The 22927-nt window shown below is 27.9% G+C and overlaps 2 protein-coding genes across 5 annotated transcripts in view; both read left to right on the top strand.

Moving 5' to 3' along the window:
- LOC122513905 (protein N-terminal asparagine amidohydrolase) overlaps nucleotides 1-16471 on the top strand; it is a 41617-nt gene extending 25146 nt beyond the window's left edge. For 3 of the 4 annotated variants that reach the window (XM_043630432.1, XM_043630431.1, XM_043630433.1), the window contains 6 exons: nucleotides 13078-13265; nucleotides 14286-14351; nucleotides 14852-15034; nucleotides 15133-15341; nucleotides 15926-16087; nucleotides 16305-16471. In XM_043630432.1, the coding sequence (XP_043486367.1) occupies nucleotides 13079-13265; nucleotides 14286-14351; nucleotides 14852-15034; nucleotides 15133-15341; nucleotides 15926-16087; nucleotides 16305-16430 (933 nt within the window). In that variant the 5' untranslated portion in view covers nucleotide 13078 and the 3' untranslated portion in view covers nucleotides 16431-16471. Of the gene's footprint in view, nucleotides 1-9286; nucleotides 9367-13077; nucleotides 13266-14285; nucleotides 14352-14851; nucleotides 15035-15132; nucleotides 15342-15925; nucleotides 16088-16304 lie in introns of those variants that run through there. The other variant, XM_043630434.1, reaches the window with a different exon arrangement.
- Nucleotides 16472-19718: 3247 nt separating this feature from the next.
- Nucleotides 19719-22775, top strand: LOC122513784 (WD repeat-containing protein 36). Its single transcript, XM_043630256.1, has 3 exons — nucleotides 19719-21470; nucleotides 21553-21827; nucleotides 21897-22775. Exons 1-3 carry the CDS (start codon nucleotides 19940-19942, stop codon nucleotides 22755-22757), a joined length of 2667 nt encoding a protein of 888 aa, XP_043486191.1. The 5' UTR covers nucleotides 19719-19939; the 3' UTR covers nucleotides 22758-22775.
- Nucleotides 22776-22927: the final 152 nt, after the last annotated feature.

Genomic DNA, 22927 nt, shown 5'->3' with positions numbered 1-22927 from the left:
CAATTTTTTTTTTGTATTTATCTATGTTCGAATTCGTTCTCGTTTTTTATTATCGTATTTAACGAAACGACACGTATAAGATGTTAATCGAGAGAATACGAAATAAAAATTATCTAAATGTATTCATAAATTTTCATTATCTTGAAATATCGTTTTTCGGATGAAACAGGATGAAAAAAAAATATATATATAACACACGTCAATCATTTTATTATACTTATATAATTCATAAATAAGAATAATAACGATAATTTTTCACATATTACAAAATCTTTTATTGAATATCTCGAAAAAAGAATTTTTCTAACAAAATGTGATATAACAAAAAATTAATCACATGTTACAAGAATAAAAATGACTTAAGATTGATAAATCTCGTGAATAACAATATTTAAAGGTACAAAAGGGAATACAAAAAATAATAACTTGCAGAAGATAAGATGAGATAAGAAAATCATCTCTGATCATTCAGAGAGACAAGGTTTGAGGATCACAGAAGAGAAAAAGATGATTCAAAGAAAAGAAAAAAAAATATCTTCTTACCGAGACAGATAGATGATCATCGAGCGAGTCGATCTATCGATCTATCTATCGATCGATCGATCCTTCGATCCTTCGATCCTTCAATGGAAGAACGAATCCTTTCTTTCTTTCTTTCTTTTTCTTTTGGTTCGTTGCTTTCAAAGAAGATGAAGTAGAACGAAGAAGAAGAAGAAGAAGATGAAAAAGATGAAGATGAAGAAGATAAATAAGATGAAGTCGATGAAGTAGAAGACGTAGAAGAAGAAAAAGATGAAAAAAAGAAGAAGAATAAAAAGAAGAAGAAAAGATGAAAAAGATAAAGATGAAGATGAAGAAGATAAATAAGATGAAGTCGATGAAGTAGAAGACGAAGAAGAAGAAGAAAAAGATGAAAAAAAGAAGAAGAAGAAAAAGATGAAAAGAATAAGATGAAGATGAAGATGAAAAAGATAAAGATGAAGATGAAGAAGAAAAATAAGATGAAGTCGATGAAGTAGAAGACGAAGAAGAAGAAGAAAAAGATAAAAAAAAAGAAGAAGAAGAAAAAGATGAAAAAAAGATGAAGAAGATGAAGAACACGGATGAAGATGAAGATGAAGGAGAAGAAAAACGTCTAAGGACGATTACGACGAGTACGAAGAAGAAGAAGAAGAAGAAGAAGATGAAGAAGAAGAAAAGAAAAGAAAATAAGAAAAGAGAGAAGACCGATGGTCGCGATACGATCTGACCGAAGAGAACCGCAACGGAAAAAGGTTTAAACGTATACGAAACGCTAACGTCGTCGATAGCATCTCTCCTCACTCTATCTCTATCTTTTTCTTTCTTCTTCCCTTGATATATACAGGGTGCGTCAAAAGTTTCTAGATGGGTTCGACTATTTCGATAAATAGATCGAAAGCTCGTAAATGTACTCAAAAATTCTTTCCTCCTCGTTTATATTCAAAATTAATTATTATTCTTTTTTTTTTTTCTTTGAGATACTTTAGATTAATCGTTTTTCTTTGGCAGATTATCAAACTACAAGGTTTTTAATTCGTTAAATTGATTATTTAATTTATGGTTATGAACAATTTTGAAATTGTACGATTCATTTTTGAAATCACCTAAGTACTTTTGATAAGTATTACGCATCGTCGTGTATATACAGGGTGCGTCAAAAGTTTCTAGATGGATTCAACTATTTCAATAAATAGATCGAAAGCTCGTTTATATTCAAAATTAATTATTATTCTTTATTTTTTCTTTGAGATACTTTAGATTAATCGTTTTTCTTTGGCTGATTATCAAACTACAAGGTTTAACTCGTTAAATTGATTATTTAATTTATGGGTATAAACAATTTTGAAATTGTACGATTCATTTTTGAAATCACCTAAATACTTTTGATTGTATTACATGTAAAATGATCTAACAGATAAATCAATATATTATAATTTTTAAATATGAGAACTAACAACAAAATTTATAATTTATATTTTTCCAGACATTTTTTAATTCAATTATTTCTTTGAAATAACAATAAACAACAATGTTAGTTTATAATAATTAATAGATTAATTACAATGATTCGATGATTTCCAATAATAATAAGTAATTCATTTTAGAAATCATTCGAATACTTTTTTTGGCCCACCTAGAAATTTGTGACCCTTCTTCACCCTGTATATGTGTGTGTGTGTGCATCTCTTTCATTCTCTCTCTCTCTTTTTTTCTTTATTTTTTTTTCAATCCCTCGTACATGAAAGCAAGCACTGCAACTACCAAGACTCTACATTACTGACTCTCTGACGGAACTTAACAAAAAAATCATTTTACATCTGATTAAAGAACCGATCTCGGTAGAGAATCTTACTTGCAAGTAAGATCACCTATTCTAAATGCACTACCGTGAAAGGAGAGAGAATAACGATATCCTTCTCTGGCTTTTTTCTTTTCTTTAGTTTATCTAACAATAATAACAACCATTTCATTTCTTTGAAATATTAAATTGTCTCGAAAGTTTCTAACTAATTTGTAAATTTCATTTTGTTTTTCCTTTCTATCCATGACATTTTTATTCAATCATATTTAAATCATTAATAACAATAATAATAATAAAAGTCTAAAAACTTCGGAGACGATCAATATTTTAACACCCTACGCCATTTTGTATTTCTTCGATTATTTTCCAATTTATCATATTAATAATTTATCATATATTATATTTATTGTTTTCATTTACTACAAATATATTTTTATTCATTAATATCATTATTAGAAAAATAATTAATTATCTATCATCGTAATAATAATAATAATAATTAATAATCATTATCATCATAATATTCTCAATTTTGTATTTCTTCGATTATTTTCCAATTTATCATATTAATAATTTATCATATATTATATTTATTGTTTTCATTTACTACAAATTGTTTTAATTAATTAATATCATTATTATAAAAATAATTAATTACCTATTATCGTAATAATAATAATAATAATAATTAATAATCATTATCATCATAATATTCTCAATTTTGTATTTCTTCGATGATTTTCCAATTTATCATATTAATAATTTATCATATATTATATTTATTGTTTTCATTTACTACAAATATGTTTTTATTCATTAATATCATTACTATAAAAATAATTAATAATCATTATCATCGTAATATTCTCATCATCGTAGGATAAGCCATTTTATTTTTTGTATCAAGGACGAATTCTGATATTACATACAAACAGTTTTCTTCCGTTTCGTTCCATACTTCGTGATACCCTTTCTTTTTTTTTTTTTGTTCTACAATATCCCTGTTTTCAAATGAGAGAGATGGAACACACGACAACAGAGGATTCCCATGGTGCACGGAAAATTAGAAGCACGGTATATATGAGATTATACGGCACGACGGTGGGCATACTCGGCCATTGTTGCCAACGAAAATTACACTCTTCAAAATCCATTGTAACAGATTGCAGGTCCCGTCTTTGGATTTCTTCGACGACCATGAATCACCCCCATCACCCCCATCACCCTAACATCCTCACTTTTTAACAACCCTCCCTTCCCTTCTCTTCCCTCTCTCCTCCTCCCTCATCCGATCCTACGTTAATAATTTTTACTGTTCTTTCAATTAATTGTTTATTATCCCCACCCCCATTCAATTTTTTAATCCGATCGTGTACAAGTTTTTCTATTTTATTCAAATATACAAACTACTACTACTTATTATTATTATAGGACAGAAAAAAAACATAGAAAATTATTAGGAGTAATAAGAATGTTTATATTTATTCAATTTGATCAATTAATAATAATTTTATTATCGAATTTATCGATTATTATCCGATTTAATATCATACAATTGTTTTGATATTAATCATGTTCACATAAATGTTTCTAAAGGAGCAATTTTATTAACGAAAAGAATATTAATTATTATTATTGTTCTATTGTATAAACTAATAGGATTTAAATTAAACAGAAAAGAATTAGAATATATATATAGGGTAGGAAGTTTTAATACAATCTAATATTACGTTAACAGAAAATGATTTTAAAATGATTTTAAAATGACAATGGGGTAATTTTTCTAAGTTAAACAGAACATAGGATCTTGTTGAAAAACATTCCGTTCCAGTTTGACTCGAGGAAAGAAAGATCGACTAATACATACACAAATGTACATAGTGATAAATATATATATATAGTTGAGATCGAAGAAGAATACCGTGAGATGTAAGATCATGGATAAAGATCATCTGAACAAACGAAACAACCGAGACGAATTGGAAATTTTACGAGGGACAAATTTATTTCATACATCGTACTCTCTCTCTTTCTTTCTTTTTCTTTCTATATTTATCTCACAAAGAAAGATCACAAAATGCATCAAACCGAAAATAATCGATTAGGTTGACTCGAAACTTGTTGTCTGTATGAAACTTTGAAATGAAACTTTGATCAGGATTTATTCTGTTTTGATCGAAAAGTATTCGTACGGTCGTTAATAAAAAGAAAAAAAAAACAAATCATTCAAAGATAATACTTTTATTTTGTATTCGTACGTTAGATATCAATTACTTTTACATACAAATATTTTGAATTTAACAATTTTATATAGATATTTTTCTCAAAAGTGTCGAATGTGTGCTATAAAATTTTCGTAAAATCATTCGGAAACATATATTATAATATAATTTTGTTTGTTTGCGTTATATAAAAGTAAGAAAATTTAATAAAAATATTTAATAAATCGTTGATAAATTTTTCTTGACGATATTAATACTTATAATAAATAGATGTACACCCGGTATATCGATTCAATAGAATACGATCCTATCATTACGATTTGTACTTTATTTATTTATTTTTTTTTCTTTTTATTTCTTTTTATTTTCGTCGTAAGTCGAGAAATGATTGTATTATCCTAATTAAAATATATAATTCTATCATAGTTAGTTCATATTCAAACGAATCGTCATATAGATTATTTCACGATTTTAATTAATTATTTTACAAAATAATACACGGTGGGTAACATGTTTATAAATAAAATTTCCATTCAATGAGTACAACGATTAAAAATCGATGATTCGTATAATTAATCAAATTATTTATAACTCCAATTTAAATGTTAACAATGATCGTCTGGCGTGTTTTTAATGAACTACGTCATAGAGAAAATAATTATTATAGGATACATTAAAAAAAAATACTCTGTTATTATTATAATATATATATATTATAAAGTATTTATATTTTAAAAGTTTAAATTATTAGTATTATTAGTATTTATATTTTAAAAGTTTAAATTATAGTATTATTAGTATTTATTTTAAAAGTTTAAATTATTAGTATTATGTATTTATATTTTAAACTTTTAAATATAAATACTTTATTTATTGCAAAATTATATTTTAAAGTATTTATATTTTAAATTTATCGATGGAAAATATAGAAAAAAAAAAATCAACGAATTAATCGTTCACCTCTAATATAATATATTTGTTTAATTATAATATCTCTTCTTCTTTTTCTTTTTCTTTTTTTTCCCCCCCTTTTTTTCTTTCTTTATTCATTTGTGTTATACGTAACGTGGAAGTTATGCAAATGGCGGACTTCGATCGACGATAAACAGCCAGCAGCAGCCACTCTTTTTCTTTTTCTTTTTCTTTTCGTTTTTTTTTTTTTTTCTTTTCTTTTGCTGTCTGATTCAACGATACTCGATGTAAAATTTTCGGTATTGACGTCAACCAATTCCCTTTCAGATATTATAATGGAAAAATGTGTTGTTAGTATAATATCTAAAGAACTGGAACACACACAAAACAAACCCACACAGACACATATATTATCGGATATTCTTATATACTTAACGTTCAAACATTTATTCTTATCTAATTTTCAAAAGATTCTAAAGTATTATTCTTCGAGATCAAACGTTACACTTCGATTATTATTATTATTTTTTTTTATATATATAAAATAATAATTAAACGATCGCACAAGTTTATATCTTACGATTAATTATTTTACTTAATATTTATTTTACTAATTATTTATAGAATTTCTTTTCATAATTACATTTTTTTTTCTTTTAATTTTGATATTTGGGGGTCAAGGGGGAAACGAAAAACGTATTTATTTAAACAATTTTAATATTGTAATAATATTGTGTTCTTATTTTATTCATTTGTTCTGATAAATTCAGTCACTCTTAATCTTCGATATATTTTTATATAATATTAACAAATATATATTTCTTATAAATAAAATAAATCAAAAAACACGTTTTTAAGAGATATTTGTCATGTATAAGATAAAATGATTTAACTAATATGTGCTCGATAATAAAAACAACAAAAAATATTATATAAAAGAAGATCCTCTTATCGAATAATTTCTCTTATAAATAAAATAAAATAAAATAAAATAAAATAAAATAAAAAGACACGTTGAAGATATTCCATGTATTCAAAACGGTTGATAGTGTGACTCATGCTAGTGGATAATCGCAATTCCAAGAAAATGTTTCGCGTGCTTGAAGATACGAAGACTGGAAGGGAAAAAAGGAAAAAGATGGAAAAAGCAACGAAAAAAGAAATACATTAAAAAAAAAAAAGAAAAGAAAAGAAAGAGAAAGAGAGAGAGAGAGAGAATGTTACAAGAGAGAACGTCACGCAAAGTATGAAATTTTATGAAATTACGAGGGGATAAGTAAGTATTCGAAAGTATAGGGAATTTTTTATCCTTTTTTTTTTTCCTTTTTTTATTTATTTCTTTATTTTTTTTTTTGTTAATTTTCTTCCTCCTCATCGAGTATATCTATCCATCCTTCGAAGGATAATTAAAGCGTATCCTCTGGTGGACGATTCCTTGGGTGCATTGCGTCGTTCGATAAGAAGAACGACGATAGTTTCGTATCAAACCGAACCTCCTCTCGTGTAAGTAATTTTCCACGAGAATAATTGCCTAGAAAGATTACTATCGTAAGCAAGCAACCAACTAACCAACCAACTAACCAACCAACCAAGCAAGCTAGTAAGTAAATAAGTAAGTAGGTATATCACATAGGTGTTACGTTTTGCAACCTCTTGCTTGCTATGTAAAAGTTAATAAAGGTATTACTTTTCATTTGAAAATTATTTTCAAAATAATTGAAATTACTTGGAAATTCATTAATGCAACAATTTAATTAAATCGGTATTGGCTAATAAATAATATTTATCTCCGTGTAATTATGTTTTTTATTTTATATATAAAATATATTATATTACAACGTTTTATATTTATTCGAATAAAATAATAATAATCGTAAGAATTTGTTTTTTAATTAGATTATTAAAAATAATAACAATTTATAATAATTTTCTAATATATTTTGTATTTTTAATTTAAATATATATAATAAGAAAAAATATATGTTTAAAAAGAAATAGATATAATTACTTAAAAAAAATTACTTAAATTAATAAGGTCTTAAATTTGGAAAAGAAAATAATTAAAAAAAAATAAAAAAACGAATGAATTATAAATGATCCCAGCGTTATAGATAAAGATTATTTATCTTATATTAATTTGTCTAATGAAGAATATTTAAAATCGAAGTTATATACGCGAATGATATGAAATTTATATTAAACGTGAGAAAGCTTTCATGTGAGAATAATTTTTGACGATATTGCGAGAATGCACATTTAATCTTGTACGTGTCTAATCATACTATTTATCTATCTAATCCCTATCCTAATCCAAGACGAATACTAATCCCATTTGCTCAACGTGCAAACGAGTACAAATGAAAGATTACGATTTATGATCGTATACACGGAAGAAAACTAAATTATGACTTTCTTTTTCCCGACGACATTAGAATAATTCTAATCTCGTTATTACTTCATCGATTAACATTTCAAAAATTTCATTGACGAAAAAACAATTTGATATTGTCACCGTTATTACAAATTTATTTAAAAATACGACAATTATTCGTTTAACATAACAATTTTGTACAATTATTCTATATAAAGTAATTAATTATATTATTATATTAATATTATAATATTATTATAAATAAATTAAACATATATTTTTTCTTATTATATATTTATAATATATTATAATCCAATCAATATCCTAATCTATTATATACAATATAATACAATAGCAAAAATTTTATTTTCAAATAAAAACCGTGTCCTTACATATATATATTATCATTCAATAAATTATTAATTTGTAAATATACAAAACAAATTTTTATTGTTTGATCTTTGTACAAAAAAAGAAAAGCAAAAAAACAAAGGGAAATTATTTTCCAGAACTACTTAGTGCTTGTTAAGGATACGTATTTAATACACGGATATAATTGAACACATCCTTGTAAATCTATTTCACAGATACGCACACATACACATTACACTTATACACGCATAAAGGATACACAAACACATTATTAAAGTAGATCCAAACATGTTATTTTCTCTCCTACTCTTGATTATGTTTCACGTATCGTATATACATAAATACACTCATACATACACTCATACATACATACATACATATGTATAAACGTGTAAGTTTGCTGTTGTGAATATCTGATCGGTAAAAAGAAGTTCGATTGGTCTTGGTCGGATTTAAAGCCATCCCACCAAGTAAACTCGCATCGAAACGACCAACCAATCAACGTTCTGACTGATAAGGGAAGCCATAATTAATGCGATTTGTTAAACGTGTCGGCTGACGCCAATGACTGTACTCGTTCGAAAGAAAACACCGTTCTCGTCGTAGTACTTGATCGATCTTTAGTCTTTCTGCCGCTAGATCCTAGATCGATCGATCGATCAATCGTTTGCTTGCTTGCTTGCTAGCTTGCTTGCTAACTTGTTCGCTAACTTGTTCGTGTTCTCGTTCGAAAATTTTTTACTCCTATAAGTTCAAACGTTTTCCTTCGATTTGATCTTCTTTTGTTTGTTTTGTTTGTTTTTTTTTTTATTTATTCCTCATTGTTGAAACAAATTACACACGCGAGATGTTGTTATAAATTATACAATTATAATATAAATATATATTTTAATCGTTCGTACAGAAAAATTGGATAATATTACTAAAATTTAATCTAACGTAATGGATGAAAAGTGAACGAATGTGTTTTTAATTTATAAAGAACAACTTTGTGTGTGTGAATTTGATTATTATTAATATATATATATGCGAATAAAAGTGTCGGTTAAATAGTTTTCAAATTTGACAGAATTCAACAACGAAATAGATAATATATAATATATATATATATATATATATATATTATCCCAGGGACACCTGTGTTTTTCAATAGGTTTTGATTAAAGGTAACCATGCTTACTTAGTTGCCAACCCAATACTTTGTCGAATCGTAATTTATGTGTAAATATATTTTTTTATGTAAATATATATTTTATTTGTCATTGTTTAATATATTGATAACACGAAAATAGTGAAATCACATTTTGTTCTATTTTTTCGTGACCGTGAGAAATTTCGAGTGCAAAAGTATTACATCGGAATTAATAAAGAAAAGAAATATAGAATCGTGTAACGGGTGTACCTTGAATTTTCTTTCTTTTCTTTTTCTTTGTTTTTTATATATATACATATATATACATATATTGAAGAAAATAAAAAGAAAGAAGTATAAGAGGAGGAAGAGGAGGAGAGAAGCAAACGAAGACAGGTACAAATTCATCGAATTTTGTTTTCTTTTCTTTTTCCCTCTCTTTCTCTCTCTCTCTCTCTCTCTCTTTAAGAAAATTAGATCAATGTAAGTTCTTTTCCTTTCTTTTGTAAAATAATCTTTAATTATCGTCTGAAAAAATGAAAAAAAATGGAATAAGAAAAAAAAAAAAAGAATAAGGCGGCATATCGTAAGACTACATTAATAATACTGTTTTTCTTGGAGTTTATCGGTTCGTAAGCATGTTCAAAGTATTCTAGAAACTCGCGAGACTTGTGCTCGTTACGGACGATAAACGTTCTTAAAAAAGACCACGAAAGGAATAAAGAAACAAAATTATCTTTTCAAGGTCTTCTCGCGTCTTCCAAATTTCGAATTTCTCGCGTTTGCTCTTTTATTTTATTTTATTTTATTTTATTTTATTTTACTTTACTTTATTTTATTTTTTACGCATTCTCGATAAATATTAAAAATAATACTCTTAATCTCTTATAAATTTTCAACGTATCTAACTTTTTTTTTTTCCTCGAACGAAAGTGATACGAAAAATGAAAAAAAAAATATATATAATATAAGTCCCCCGAAATATTCGAAAATAATATTTCAAAATCGACCGTTCTCTCTCTCTCTCTTTCTCTTTGTAAACTCTTTTCAATCTAATTAATTGAATAACCCGATAAGAAAAATAAAATGGAAAATAAAATTAGCCTGGCAAAAGTTTGACGAAAAAAAAGAAAAGTAGAATAATTTCGTCGAATAACTTTTGAAACCCCTACCTACCCCCTACCCCCCCCCCACCACGTAGAGAGACAGTTAACTTGTCCCGTTAAATAAAGAAATAAAACATTGAAAGAAAAAAAAAAAATAAGAAATAAAAATGAATAATGATGAACGTTTGCAGGGTAATATTCTCGGGTGTAATTTCGAACGATCGGATTTTCTCCAAGAATTATTTATACGATCTAATGATCTCGTATACATATACATATTTATATATATATATGTTATATAGTACATAGATTAGGCGTTACGTCGATGAAAGAAATTACACAACAAAATAGCAGTTTTAATACGGGCTGCCATAATAATGTTCGCAGACACAGTGTAAAAGGAACAATTTATAGGCTTACTATCCAAATCAGAACTAGTAATTATGTCGCCGTATTTCCTTTTCAATGTAGAATACTAATTAACTTTTTGTGACGTACTATAATACACAGATACACGTACACACATACACGCGAACGAAGAGAGAGAGAGAGAGAGAGAGAGAGAAACATAAATATACGTAACAGATAATACATATACATATAATTTGAATGATCGATAAGGAAGTTTTATTTCAATTGTAAATTTCTCCATTAGAATTGATTTTATTAAATATTCCGACTCCCCAACGTTTTTGATTACTGTTAAAGGATATAATTAAATAAGAAAAATAAATCGACGTGTTTTTAGAATTGTCGCTACACGGCTCGCCAAAGACATCTGTTTTCAAAGAAAGAAACATCTATTTTAAAACCCTAAGCACCATACCGAACCACACGTGGGAACAAGTTTTTCGTCAAATCAAATCATTTTCTTATTTATTTTTTTTTCTTATTTTCTCTTTCTATTTCTATTATTTAAACATACCAATCTTTCTTTCCGTCTATTAATCTATCAATCTATCGATTTGTCTATTTTATTTTCACTCGAACGAATTCTTTTTTTCTTTTTTTCAACTTTTTTGTGTACATCTCTTCTTCCTACGCGACTTTTAAATCCTGTTATTTATTTGTTCTTTAATTTTCCACTTTTATTTTTCTTTTTATTCTCGCACGATTTTCTCGATGTTTCGATCATTAATTATCGAGCTTTTAATTCGTTCATTCTTCGACGATCAAAAATAAACGTCATGCATATTTTCTTCAATTATGCGTCAGTCGACGTTGTTTTTCGCATATAGAATCGGATCGAACTGGCTTTTAATATCGTATTTCCGTATTTCTATGTTATTATTTTCTTTCTATTTATTTTTATTTTCCTAATCGCTTATATATATATATAGTATGTAAATAAAATTAATAATAAATATATTAATTGTTTTTCTATATAAGTATGCGAAAATGTGATGCAGCATGCAATAACGCGAAAGAGACATATATATTTTTCTGATAAACTTATATATTCCGCCATTTTGTTTTAAACTAACCTATAATTCACGCGACACCCTTACGAACGTAAAAATATTTTATGAAATCTTTTCCTCGTAAAAAAGAAAAAAGTCAATACTTCATTTAGACGTGTAATTCTTTTCTATACTACTTTAATTAAAAATAAAAATTACAATCAAATTACAAACAAAAAAGAATTCGTGGAAACCTTTGTTAAAGTTATGTGAAACCCGTAGAATTCCGTGGAATACAATTTGAAGACCACTTATTATAAAGTATTTAAAAATACGATATTAAATCTATCCATTTATTTAAATAAACATACACTTATCGCGCGTTCCTCATAATATACATGAAATTAATTAACCAGTTCGTTTCTTTCCTTATTTATTAATTTATTTATTTATTTATTCAATCTCGTTTGTGTTGAGGAAGATTTAAAAAAGAGTAATTGTTCGTTGAACGCGATTCTTCTTCCCCACCATGATGTTTCTCCGACCACCTCTCGTAACATTTATCGTATATTGTATATATACCCTTTTCTTCTTCACAATGAAGTCCTCGCGCGATTTATCTGGGTGCACGATCTATACACGAGGCATTATGACAAAGGCGGTAACAGGATCAAGAGATCGAAGATCACAGACAACCCAGGCATTGTTGGCACTCGTGCCAACCCGTGTCGACCGTTCCGTTGTGTTTAATCGTGTTAACAAGGAGGACTCTGGGGACTCCTCTTCCTACCACCACCCACCACTCACCCCCTATACAGAATATATATACGTATTAGAGTGAAGTAAAAGTTCATGCGTTTTACATATTAATATTAACAAAATCAATTTTAGAAAAACAATCGACATTTATGCAATTTGTAACACAATTTATAACAAAATAAACGTGTGTACGTACTTTAGTTTCACTAGGATGAATATTATATTGCAGGAAATAGCACGTAAAATATGTGTTCGGTATCGATTTTTATATTAATAATATTAATTTTCATAAACTTTTAGGCAAGAATATTTCCCGACAACCTAACGTGTATGTAATCTAACGAGATTACCAAATAAAAATAAAAGAAAAGTTTACTTTTGTAATTACAAATATTACAATACTTTCACTAATCGAATTATACTTGTGGATGATATTATTATATCGGTTAATGTAATTTATTGTATTGTATATCATTTCAGAATGGTGTTGATTTTAAACGGGGTCCTTCAGGAAGATGTCCCAACGGACAGTAGATCGTTGTACGTGTCACACCCCGTATATCGTGAGACCGCAACGCAACTTCACTCAATACCCGCAAAATTGGTGGGCCCGGTCGGGCTTTTGTACGTCCAGCAACGAGAAATGGCAGCCACTGTACCAATGGATAGTTAGTATAATATATTTTTATTTTTATTATTACTATTATTATTAATATTATCTCACAAAATTATTTCACAATATTTTGTTAATATCGATCAAAAAATGCGTTCATTTCAAATTACACATTTCGGTAAAAAAGAAAAAAAGAGAAAAACAAATAAATTTGATTAATCTGAAATTGATTATCTTTAATGATTCTCGTTGTTTTTGACGAGACTATACTACGAGAATAATTTACTCGTATTAACTCGTCGTTTCTCTCAGAAACGAGAATGATTTAGAGATTATAATAAAAAGAAATAGAGAGAAAAATGAAAAACTTGACCCAATACTCTCGCGCAACCATCTAAACATTTATTTAGAAATGATATCGAAATGAAGAAACCACATTGCTAAGACTTAATGCGATATCATGCTGCTGAGATATTGACGTAACCTGCTTTTGTCAAAAAGATTAATTAAATTGGGTTAAACTTAATGATTCGTTTTCTAGATGACGAAATTTCAAGTCACATATATTAAACCCAAGAATGATAATGATATATAAAATTATACTTTATAATGGAACAGAAATATTATATAGAAATAATTAATTATTATTATTTTGTAATATATAAGAAATGATATTAAATTTAAAAAATAAAACTTCGCATATATATTATTGAAGATAACATTATATATTATTATTATATTTTATATTTATTTATTTTAATTTATATTATATTTTATATATTATATTTTATTATTATAGAATCATCTATTTTATATCTATCTATCTATCCCTTTTTTTATCTTTTTCTTTATTTCGATTATTCTTCATCTCAACTATTTGTTTCTCTTTTTCTTCAATTTTTTTTTCTTTTTTTATTTTTTCCTTATTTTAAAGCACACATAAGTAGCGTGAGAAAATAGGCTTTTTACCAAGGCTTATATACACACACACACACACACACATATATACTACTCGTCGAAAAGCCACTTTGGAATTCACCGTACTAAGTGCTCTCCTCTTCTTTTCCTTTCGCAGAGAACGTGAGCATCCTCGGCTCGGACGACATGACTACGTGCATAATCGTCGTCGTGAAGCATTCCGGTTAGTATATACTTATATATACACGTGCATACACATATATAGGTATATTTCTCTTTATGTAAATACCATTGAGAGAAACGAGAAAACGACAAGCACATATCTACCCTTATACTTGGCCTAAGTAAGTGAAAAATCAGATAACGAGATAGAATTTATATAAAAAAAAAAAAAGAAAAAGAAAACACAAAATAAATAAAGAGTGGAATAAGATTATATTATAATATATGTTAAAACGTATAAATCATTTTTATACCTAACATATTGCTATATAAAGTGTCAAACAAAAAAAAAATATATTTTTCTTTCAAATCAATGAAATCACTATGTATGTTACTATTTATATTACATTTTTAGATTTTATTGAATAATAATTAACACACACAAATTGACACAATTATTTATATAAATATAATCAATAAATGATAATTAAATTTGAAATTGTATAAATAAAAGAACGTGTTAGGGGGAAATTGCAAATATTATATTATTTAAATTTGCAGGATCGGGTGCGTCAGCCTTGGCACACCTGGATGGCGCAGGTACGGAAGATGCCGCAGCCGCCATGATTCAAAGGGTGACAGAATTATCTATTGGCTTTCCGGAAGGTCGTTTAGAACTACAGTTGGTCGGTGGTTATTCCGACCCAAAGAATTACTCCGAGGAACTGTTTTATAATATTTTATGTAAGTATTTAACTTTTTATTTGAAATTTAATTTAAATTCAATACTTGAAAATCTGTATGTTGTTGTTGTTGTTGTTTTCTTTTTATATTCTTATAAGCTGCCTTTCACAAACAACCCGTCGAAATCGACTTAACGTTGTGCTGTGTCGGTGAACTGAACACCACCGTAAGAGCTGGCATCCATTGGCCTGTGATCTATGGTATCGGATTGAACTTGAAGACCGGCGAGATCTTCCCTGCAACCTTCCCTGACAAGGGCCCCGATCAGCCGCTCAGGTGTGCCAGACAGTTAACCGGAGGTCAACAGGTGCATGTGCGCTGTTATCTAAGTGGAAGAGAAAAATGGATAGTAGACTAGACAAGTCGCGCGTTTTATATATATGTACTACATTTAATTATAATATGCATTACACTTTATGCGAATTTCAAATTTCAACTGGCCATTTCGTTAAACTTGGGGAACATTTTGAAAAACGTTAGAATACAAGAAACACCGTTTCGTACGCTTACAACAAACGCGTAACGTGCATTAAGAGTTTTTTAATATGAATTTGGAATCTTAACAGGCTATTTTTATTGCCTTTTTTTTTAACTTACAAGGGCTTTCAATCGTTTTCAAAAAAAACTTAAAGGGAGAAATTTCACGTGCATTCTTACGTACGTACCAGTTCTCGTTTCGTGTTAAATGGGAAAACAAATTGTTTACAATTTAATTAAAACAAAAAAAAATATACACGTGGGGTGGTATTGAAAAGTTTTGAACCTAACACGAATTTTAAGGGATTCATTAATTATCGTTTAATAATTCGCGATATACTCGAATGTTTAAATCCAATCAATAAAATGAATTCTATAATTGAATTCTAAGAAATGGTATTTGTAAATTTGTAGGTTCTCGACGTGTACGACTACAACCTGGGATTACTTAGAATCGGTCCCTTTAATTACGATCCCTTGAGAGGTGTCGACCTTTGGCTATCTCAATCCGATCAATTCATCCTTCAACATCTATCGACGTCACCGGAAGTTGAACTTCCTCATTTCGCGTCGCAGGTGATTATTTTATTTCCCTTTTTAAACTAATAAATTTTATAAATCAAAGAAATCAATCAACCAATATCTCGCAATTTTTGTTGTACATTTTATTTATTTCTTTTATCGATAAAACAATCTTTTAAAGTACTTAATAATATACATGTTAAATATACATTTTTTCTTAATGATTTTATTTATTTATTTATTTATTTATTTTGTTTCATTTATATTTCAGATACGAGCAACACTTAAATATATCCAGGACAATCAATTTCCGGCTGTTACCGTTTTCCGGGATAATAGGCCTCATTATTATCGTCGGGATGAAGCAACCGGTATCTGGCAACCGATACGATACTAATTATTGCACTTATATATGAAAATATATACGTGCGCGCAAAACTTCACATCGTCTTTTCTTAGGAGCATACAAAAATTAATTAATTGATTAATTAATGCTCGCGAAAAAATGTCCATCAGTTTTTATTTTATTTTATTTTATTTCATTTTATTTCATTTTATTTCATTCGTTTTTTCAACCTCTATCGTGAAGAAGAAGAAAAAGAAGAAGAAGAAGAAGGAGGAAATATTATTTTCAATGAATAATTGCGAGCCATTAAAATAACGGATATGATAGCAACACATCAACAACGCAAAAAATGACGAAATTAGAAAAAAAAAAAATAATTAATAATAATAATAAAACGTTTTTGTCGAAAGTGCGAAAGAGAAGAGAGAGACAAGATTTTAGTTAAAAATTACTTTTAAATCATAAACGATTAAGACTCTCTCTCTCTCTCTTTCTCTCTCTCTCTCTCTTTCTCGTTGAGTTTGTAAATCAATCAATAAATTAAAATAATATTATAGTTATGCGTAACACACATTACACATATACACGTGCTACTACCTTGAATTCGACAGTACATAAAATTAAAAAGTAATGAAAGGGGTAAGGAAGAAGGAGGAAAAAAATATTTGTGAAAGGGAAAAATTCTTTTTCTCTCCCGAGGTTGTTTTTTTTTCCTTAATAATAATAATAATAAAAAAAAAAGAAAAAAACAATCGCACAACGAATATTTCAACGTGTATTTGCCATAAACAATAAAAAGGAAAGTTATAGCATTAGACGGATAGTGTTAAGAGAGTTTATATATATATAGGGAATATTAATTAATTAATTAATAATAAAAAAAAAGAAGAATAATAAAAAAAGAATAAAAAGGAAAGAAAACAAAAAGATGGATACAAAAAAATATGAGGAAAAAAAATAATTATACTATCTTCACTTGCGAGAATATAATGATGATGATGATGTGTACATAATTATCTCTTTTTAAAACAGACATATATATATATATATTATTACCAAGGCCGTATTAATGAGTATGTTAACTGTGCGATAACACAGGGCCCCGCGTCGCTGAGGACCCTGCCAAGCGCAAAAAATTGGAAAAAAAATGTCAATTAATTTTTATATTTTCGATTATTATATAAATTAATATTTATACGCATAAATTTATCTTTCGTATATTTCATTGGATTAATTAATTAATTATCTAAATATTATTACTTTTTTCCATTTAAAATTTTTATATAAATGTTACTAACTTTCAGGAACTCCGCTTTTCCATTTCATGCAGGGCTCCCCGCAAAATGTAGAAACGAGCCTGATATATACACACATACACGCATTGGCAAAATCGCGATTTTGAAAATAAATAATCCTATTATTTTTGATAAGGGATGACAAACAATACGCTGCCAAGCTTTTCGAAATCGCTCCTCTTTCTGTTGTGTTTCTCTATCACGATTTTTAATTATTATATAATATTATTATTATTAATATTATTATTAATTTTATTATTAATATTATTATTATTATTATTATTATTATTATTATTATTATTATTATTATTATTATTTTATCTTTTTTTTTGTAATCTTCCGTTTATATGTCCCCATTTATTGTCGAAGAAGAAGGATGTGGACGAAAGTTCGAAGAAAGACAAAAATAGGAAACAATTTGTTCTCGCTAATAAAGTAGATCCCATTGTTACCGATCTCGTCTATTTTATAAAACAAAAAATATTCTGATATTATATATTGACATAGATATATTCGATTTTTCTTTATCGATAAACGCCGCAAACGCTTAAAACCAGTGTCTTATTTACTTATACGAAATGTGTAAACATAAATAACACGTGCAAGGATGTATTTAAATTTTTTTTTTCGTTTTTTATCCCTCATAAAAAAAATTAACTAATTATCTACGATTATATATGTATATGTATATGTATATGTATATTTATATATATACGTGTATATATACACGCTCGAGTTACTAAGTAATCATCTATTGTAACATCATTTCAGTTTTTCTCACGATTAATTATAATAATAGTAACAATTTTTTTGCGAAAAGGTGAAAGAAAAAACGGGAAAAAAAAAAAGAAAGCGACTGTTTTCCTTCTGAACGAGAAATAAAGGAAGAAAAAAAAAAGGAAAAAATAACATACATACATACATACATATATCGTCTAGTGTGCATTTTTTACATTCTACTTACAATATTACATTAGATGTTTCGAAGTTATACGTGGTGTGTTCAAAATGGTGGCCTTAGCATTAATGCAATAATGAAAGGTAAAAAAAGAAAAAAAAAATATCTCATAATAAATGACTTATATGCATTTTCTATTTCCTTCAACGTAATATCAAAGAACATAATACACTAATACGTTGACTCTCATAATATTCTTTGATATATTAATTTGTTCAATTGTTAAAAATCGCGAGAACTTATTTAATAACCTAGTATATTAATTATGATTAACTACATTTATTTTCATTATTAAAGAAATTTATCTGCGAAATAATTTATTATTTACATATATTCTTAGTTAATATGATAAAAGATAAAAATAAGTTACAATAATCTTATTATAATTGCTTTCAATATTAACGCTCATTTTCAAATTGTTCAACATGTCACGTGATTTTTTTATTCAAATACGTTTCCTAAAAGATCCACAGAGTGTCGCTTGTGTCGTACGCTAGAATGCACCCACGAGACATCTTACGCATGCGCAATACTCAGATAGTGTGCCAGTATATTAATTATGATTAACAACATTTATTTTCATTATTAAAGAAATTTATCTGCGAAATAATTTATTATTTATATATATTCTTAGTTAATATGATAAAAGATAAAAATAAGTTACAATAATCTTATTATAATTGCTTTCAATATTAACGCTTATTTTCAAATTGTTCAACATGTCACGTGATTTTTTTATTCAGATACGTTTCCTAAAAGATCCACAGAGTATCGCTTGTGTCGTACGCTAGAATGCACCCACGAGACATCTTACGCATGCGCAATACTCAGATAGTGTGCCAGTATATTAATTATGATTAACTACATTTATTTTCATTATTAAAGAAATTTATCTGCGAAATAATTTATTATTTATATATTCTTAGTTAATATGATAAAAGATAAAAATAAGTTACAATAATCTTGTTATAATTGCTTTCAATATTAACGCTTATTTTCAAACTGTTCAACATATCACGTGATTTTTTTATTCAGATACGTTTCCTAAAAGATCCACAGAGTGTCGTACGCTAGAATGCACCCACGAGACATCTTACGCATGCGCAATACTCAGATAGTGTGCCGCTTACTATGCAACTGCAACCACGAGGTTCCATTTCACCACGAGGTTCCATTTCATCACGAGGTTCCATTTCACCACGAGGTTCCATTTCACCACGAGGTTCCATTTCACCACGAGGTTTCACTGCACATGTACGCTTATATTCTAAAGTGCAACAACACGTGTAAATATAAAGATTAACAAAATGATTCATAGTAAAATATTTGTAAGAAATCGTGCGCTCGGTTACGTTAGTAATCATATACCCGTAGTAACGAGATATATTCAAAGAAGAAAAGAAAATCTTTTGGTAACCTGCGTTGGTAAAGAATTTCATACTTATGGCTGTGCACATTTTACTTTATTGAGTGTCTCTGGAACACATCCCGAAAATATAACTTGTTTATCCGCGGATTCTTATCACATTTATACGGCTGCTGATAATATTGTTTATGCATGGAGAAGAGGTACAGAATTGAAGCATACTTACAAAGGCCATGAAGGTACTGTATACAATATATTACCCTTTGGTCCAAATTTAATTACCATCGATGAGAATAGTACAGTAATTGTTTGGGATATTAAAACTGAAGAATTAATCTTAGAATTGAAATTTTCTAATGTGCAATTTCAAATAACTACCATAATACATCCTGCTACTTATATGAACAAAGTTTTGTTCGGTAGCCAACAAGGTAGCTTACAATTATGGAATCTAAAGACATCTAAGATGATTTATACTTTCAAAGGATGGAATAAGACTATCACAGCTTTAGAACAAGCACCAGCTATAGATGTTGTTGCAATTGGTTTGTGCGATGGCAAAATTATATTACATAATCTTAAATTCGACGAAACGATCTTTGAACTGATACAAGACACAGGTAGTGTTATTTCTATCACATTTCGTAACGACGGTATTCCAATGATGGCTACTGGAAATTCAAACGGACAAGTCGTATTTTGGAATATCGAACAAAGAAAAGTTGAAACCCAGTTAAATAAAGCTCACTTAGATGCTGTAACTGGTTTAAAATATCTACCAAATGAACCATTATTGGTTTCTTCTTCCCCTGATAATTCTTTAAAATTATGGATTTTTGACTTAAACGACGGTGGCCCAAGATTATTGAAAGTAAGAGAAGGTCATGCCAAACCACCAACATCTGTTCGCTTTTATGGCAACAATAGTGATAATATATTAACTGCAGGAGGTGATTCCTCTCTTAGAATATTTTCTACGATTACGGAAACATTTAATAAGAGTTTAGGTAGAGCTTCGTATAATAGAAAATCATCTAAGAAAAAAAGTAAAGCTGTGGAAGATCCAATGATAATGCCTCCTATTGTACAATTCGCTGTGGAAAAAACTCGAGAAAAGGAATGGTGTAATATAGCAGCTACTCATTCTGGTTTAGGTATGGTTACTACATGGTCTTATAATCTGTTAAAAATGGGTGAGCACAAGTTATTACCAAAGAGATTTAAAGATGATCATAATGCTACGGCAACTTGCTTGTGCATTACCAGATGTGGAAATTTTGTTATTATTGGATATAGTACTGGTCATGTAGATCGATTTAATATACAATCGGGTATTCATAAAACTAGTTATGGCAATGAAAATAAGCATACAGGTCCAGTAAGAGGGGTAGCAGTTGATGATTTAAATCAAGTCGTTATCACTGCTGGAAAGGATTGTTACATTAAATTTTGGGATTTTAATTCTAATCATGGTAAGTTTATTTGAATAAAAATATTTTGTTTTTTCTTTTTTGTATATTACTTTTTTAATTTAATATTTTATTTCAAATGAAGATATAGGACTAAAGTTTACCATAACGCTACCTGAGTCGATAGAATGGTTACGTTACCACAACGAATGTACTTTCATAGCTGTTGCATTGGAAAATTTTTCAATAATTATAATTGACTTAGATACTAAAAAGGTAATACGACATTTTTATGGACATAGAGGATATTTAACGGATGGAGCATTTAGTCCTGATGCAAAATGGTTAATCACATCTTCTATGGATTGTACAATAAGAACTTGGGATATTTTATCATCTTATTTAATAGATGTTTTTTCTGTAAGTTTTTATAATCTCTTCATATATGAATCTATTTTACAAATATATAATGTATATAATACAATTTAGGTACCAAACGCGTGTATATCTTTACATTTTTCTCCAACCGGAGAATTTCTTGCAACAGCACATACAGGCAATGAGGGAATATATTTATGGTCGAATCGTACAATTTATTCTCATATATCTTTGAAAGCTATAAAAGAGGAAGATGTAATACCAATGATTAATCTTCCTAGTTCTACAATAGAAGATAATCAAGAAAACAATGAAGATCTTAGTGAAGAAGAACTGCAATATGTTTCTCCTGAACAACTTAATGAAAATTTAATTACAATATCTTCATTAGCGCAATCTAGATGGAAAAACTTGCTCAACATTGATATCATCAAAAAAAGGAACAAACCTAAGGAGCCTCTACAAGTTTCAGAAAAGGCGCCATTCTTTTTACCGACTATTCTCTCATCGGATATCAAATTTGATTTGTCAGATGTTCAAGATTCTACCAATGTTCCAAAATTACGAAGTAGCAAAGATTTTCAAATTTTAACGATATTTGGAAAAATGTTATGTTCTACCTTGGAATCGGAAGAAAATTTCATAGATGTTATTAATAAATTAAAATCTATGAGTCCGAGTTCCATAGACTTTGAAATTCAATCTCTTTCAGCGGAAGAAGACAATACTATATTAATGTTATTACAATTTATGAAAGTCTTATGTTTTATGATGGAGCATAAAATTGACTTTGAATTGGCGCAAACTTATCTAGCAGTATTCTTAAAATGGCATGGTGAGACAATATCTGAAACTCCGAAATTAAGAGATAATTTAAAATATTTACAAGATCTGCAATTGAAAAACTGGCATATACTTAGAGAAAAATTATTTTATAATCTTAGTATCGTAAAGTCTCTTAAGAAAATGTAATATAAAGAAAATGTAATATAAAGAAAATATAATAGTTTTTACACTTGTTTTTTAAAAAATTTGATTATTAAATGTAAAAATAAATCAAAAAAAGAAAGAGAAAAGTATTTTGTAGAACATATATCATAACCATAAGTAAAATTGTAAGATATGTAATATAGTGTAAATAC

The sequence above is a fragment of the Polistes fuscatus genome, unplaced genomic scaffold (assembly GCF_010416935.1).
Source record: "Polistes fuscatus isolate 324 unplaced genomic scaffold, CU_Pfus_HIC Scaffold13, whole genome shotgun sequence".
NCBI classification, from domain to species: domain Eukaryota; kingdom Metazoa; phylum Arthropoda; class Insecta; order Hymenoptera; family Vespidae; genus Polistes; species Polistes fuscatus.
Note: the sequence above shows the minus strand (reverse complement) of the source record. Positions and strands in the feature narration are given on the sequence as shown.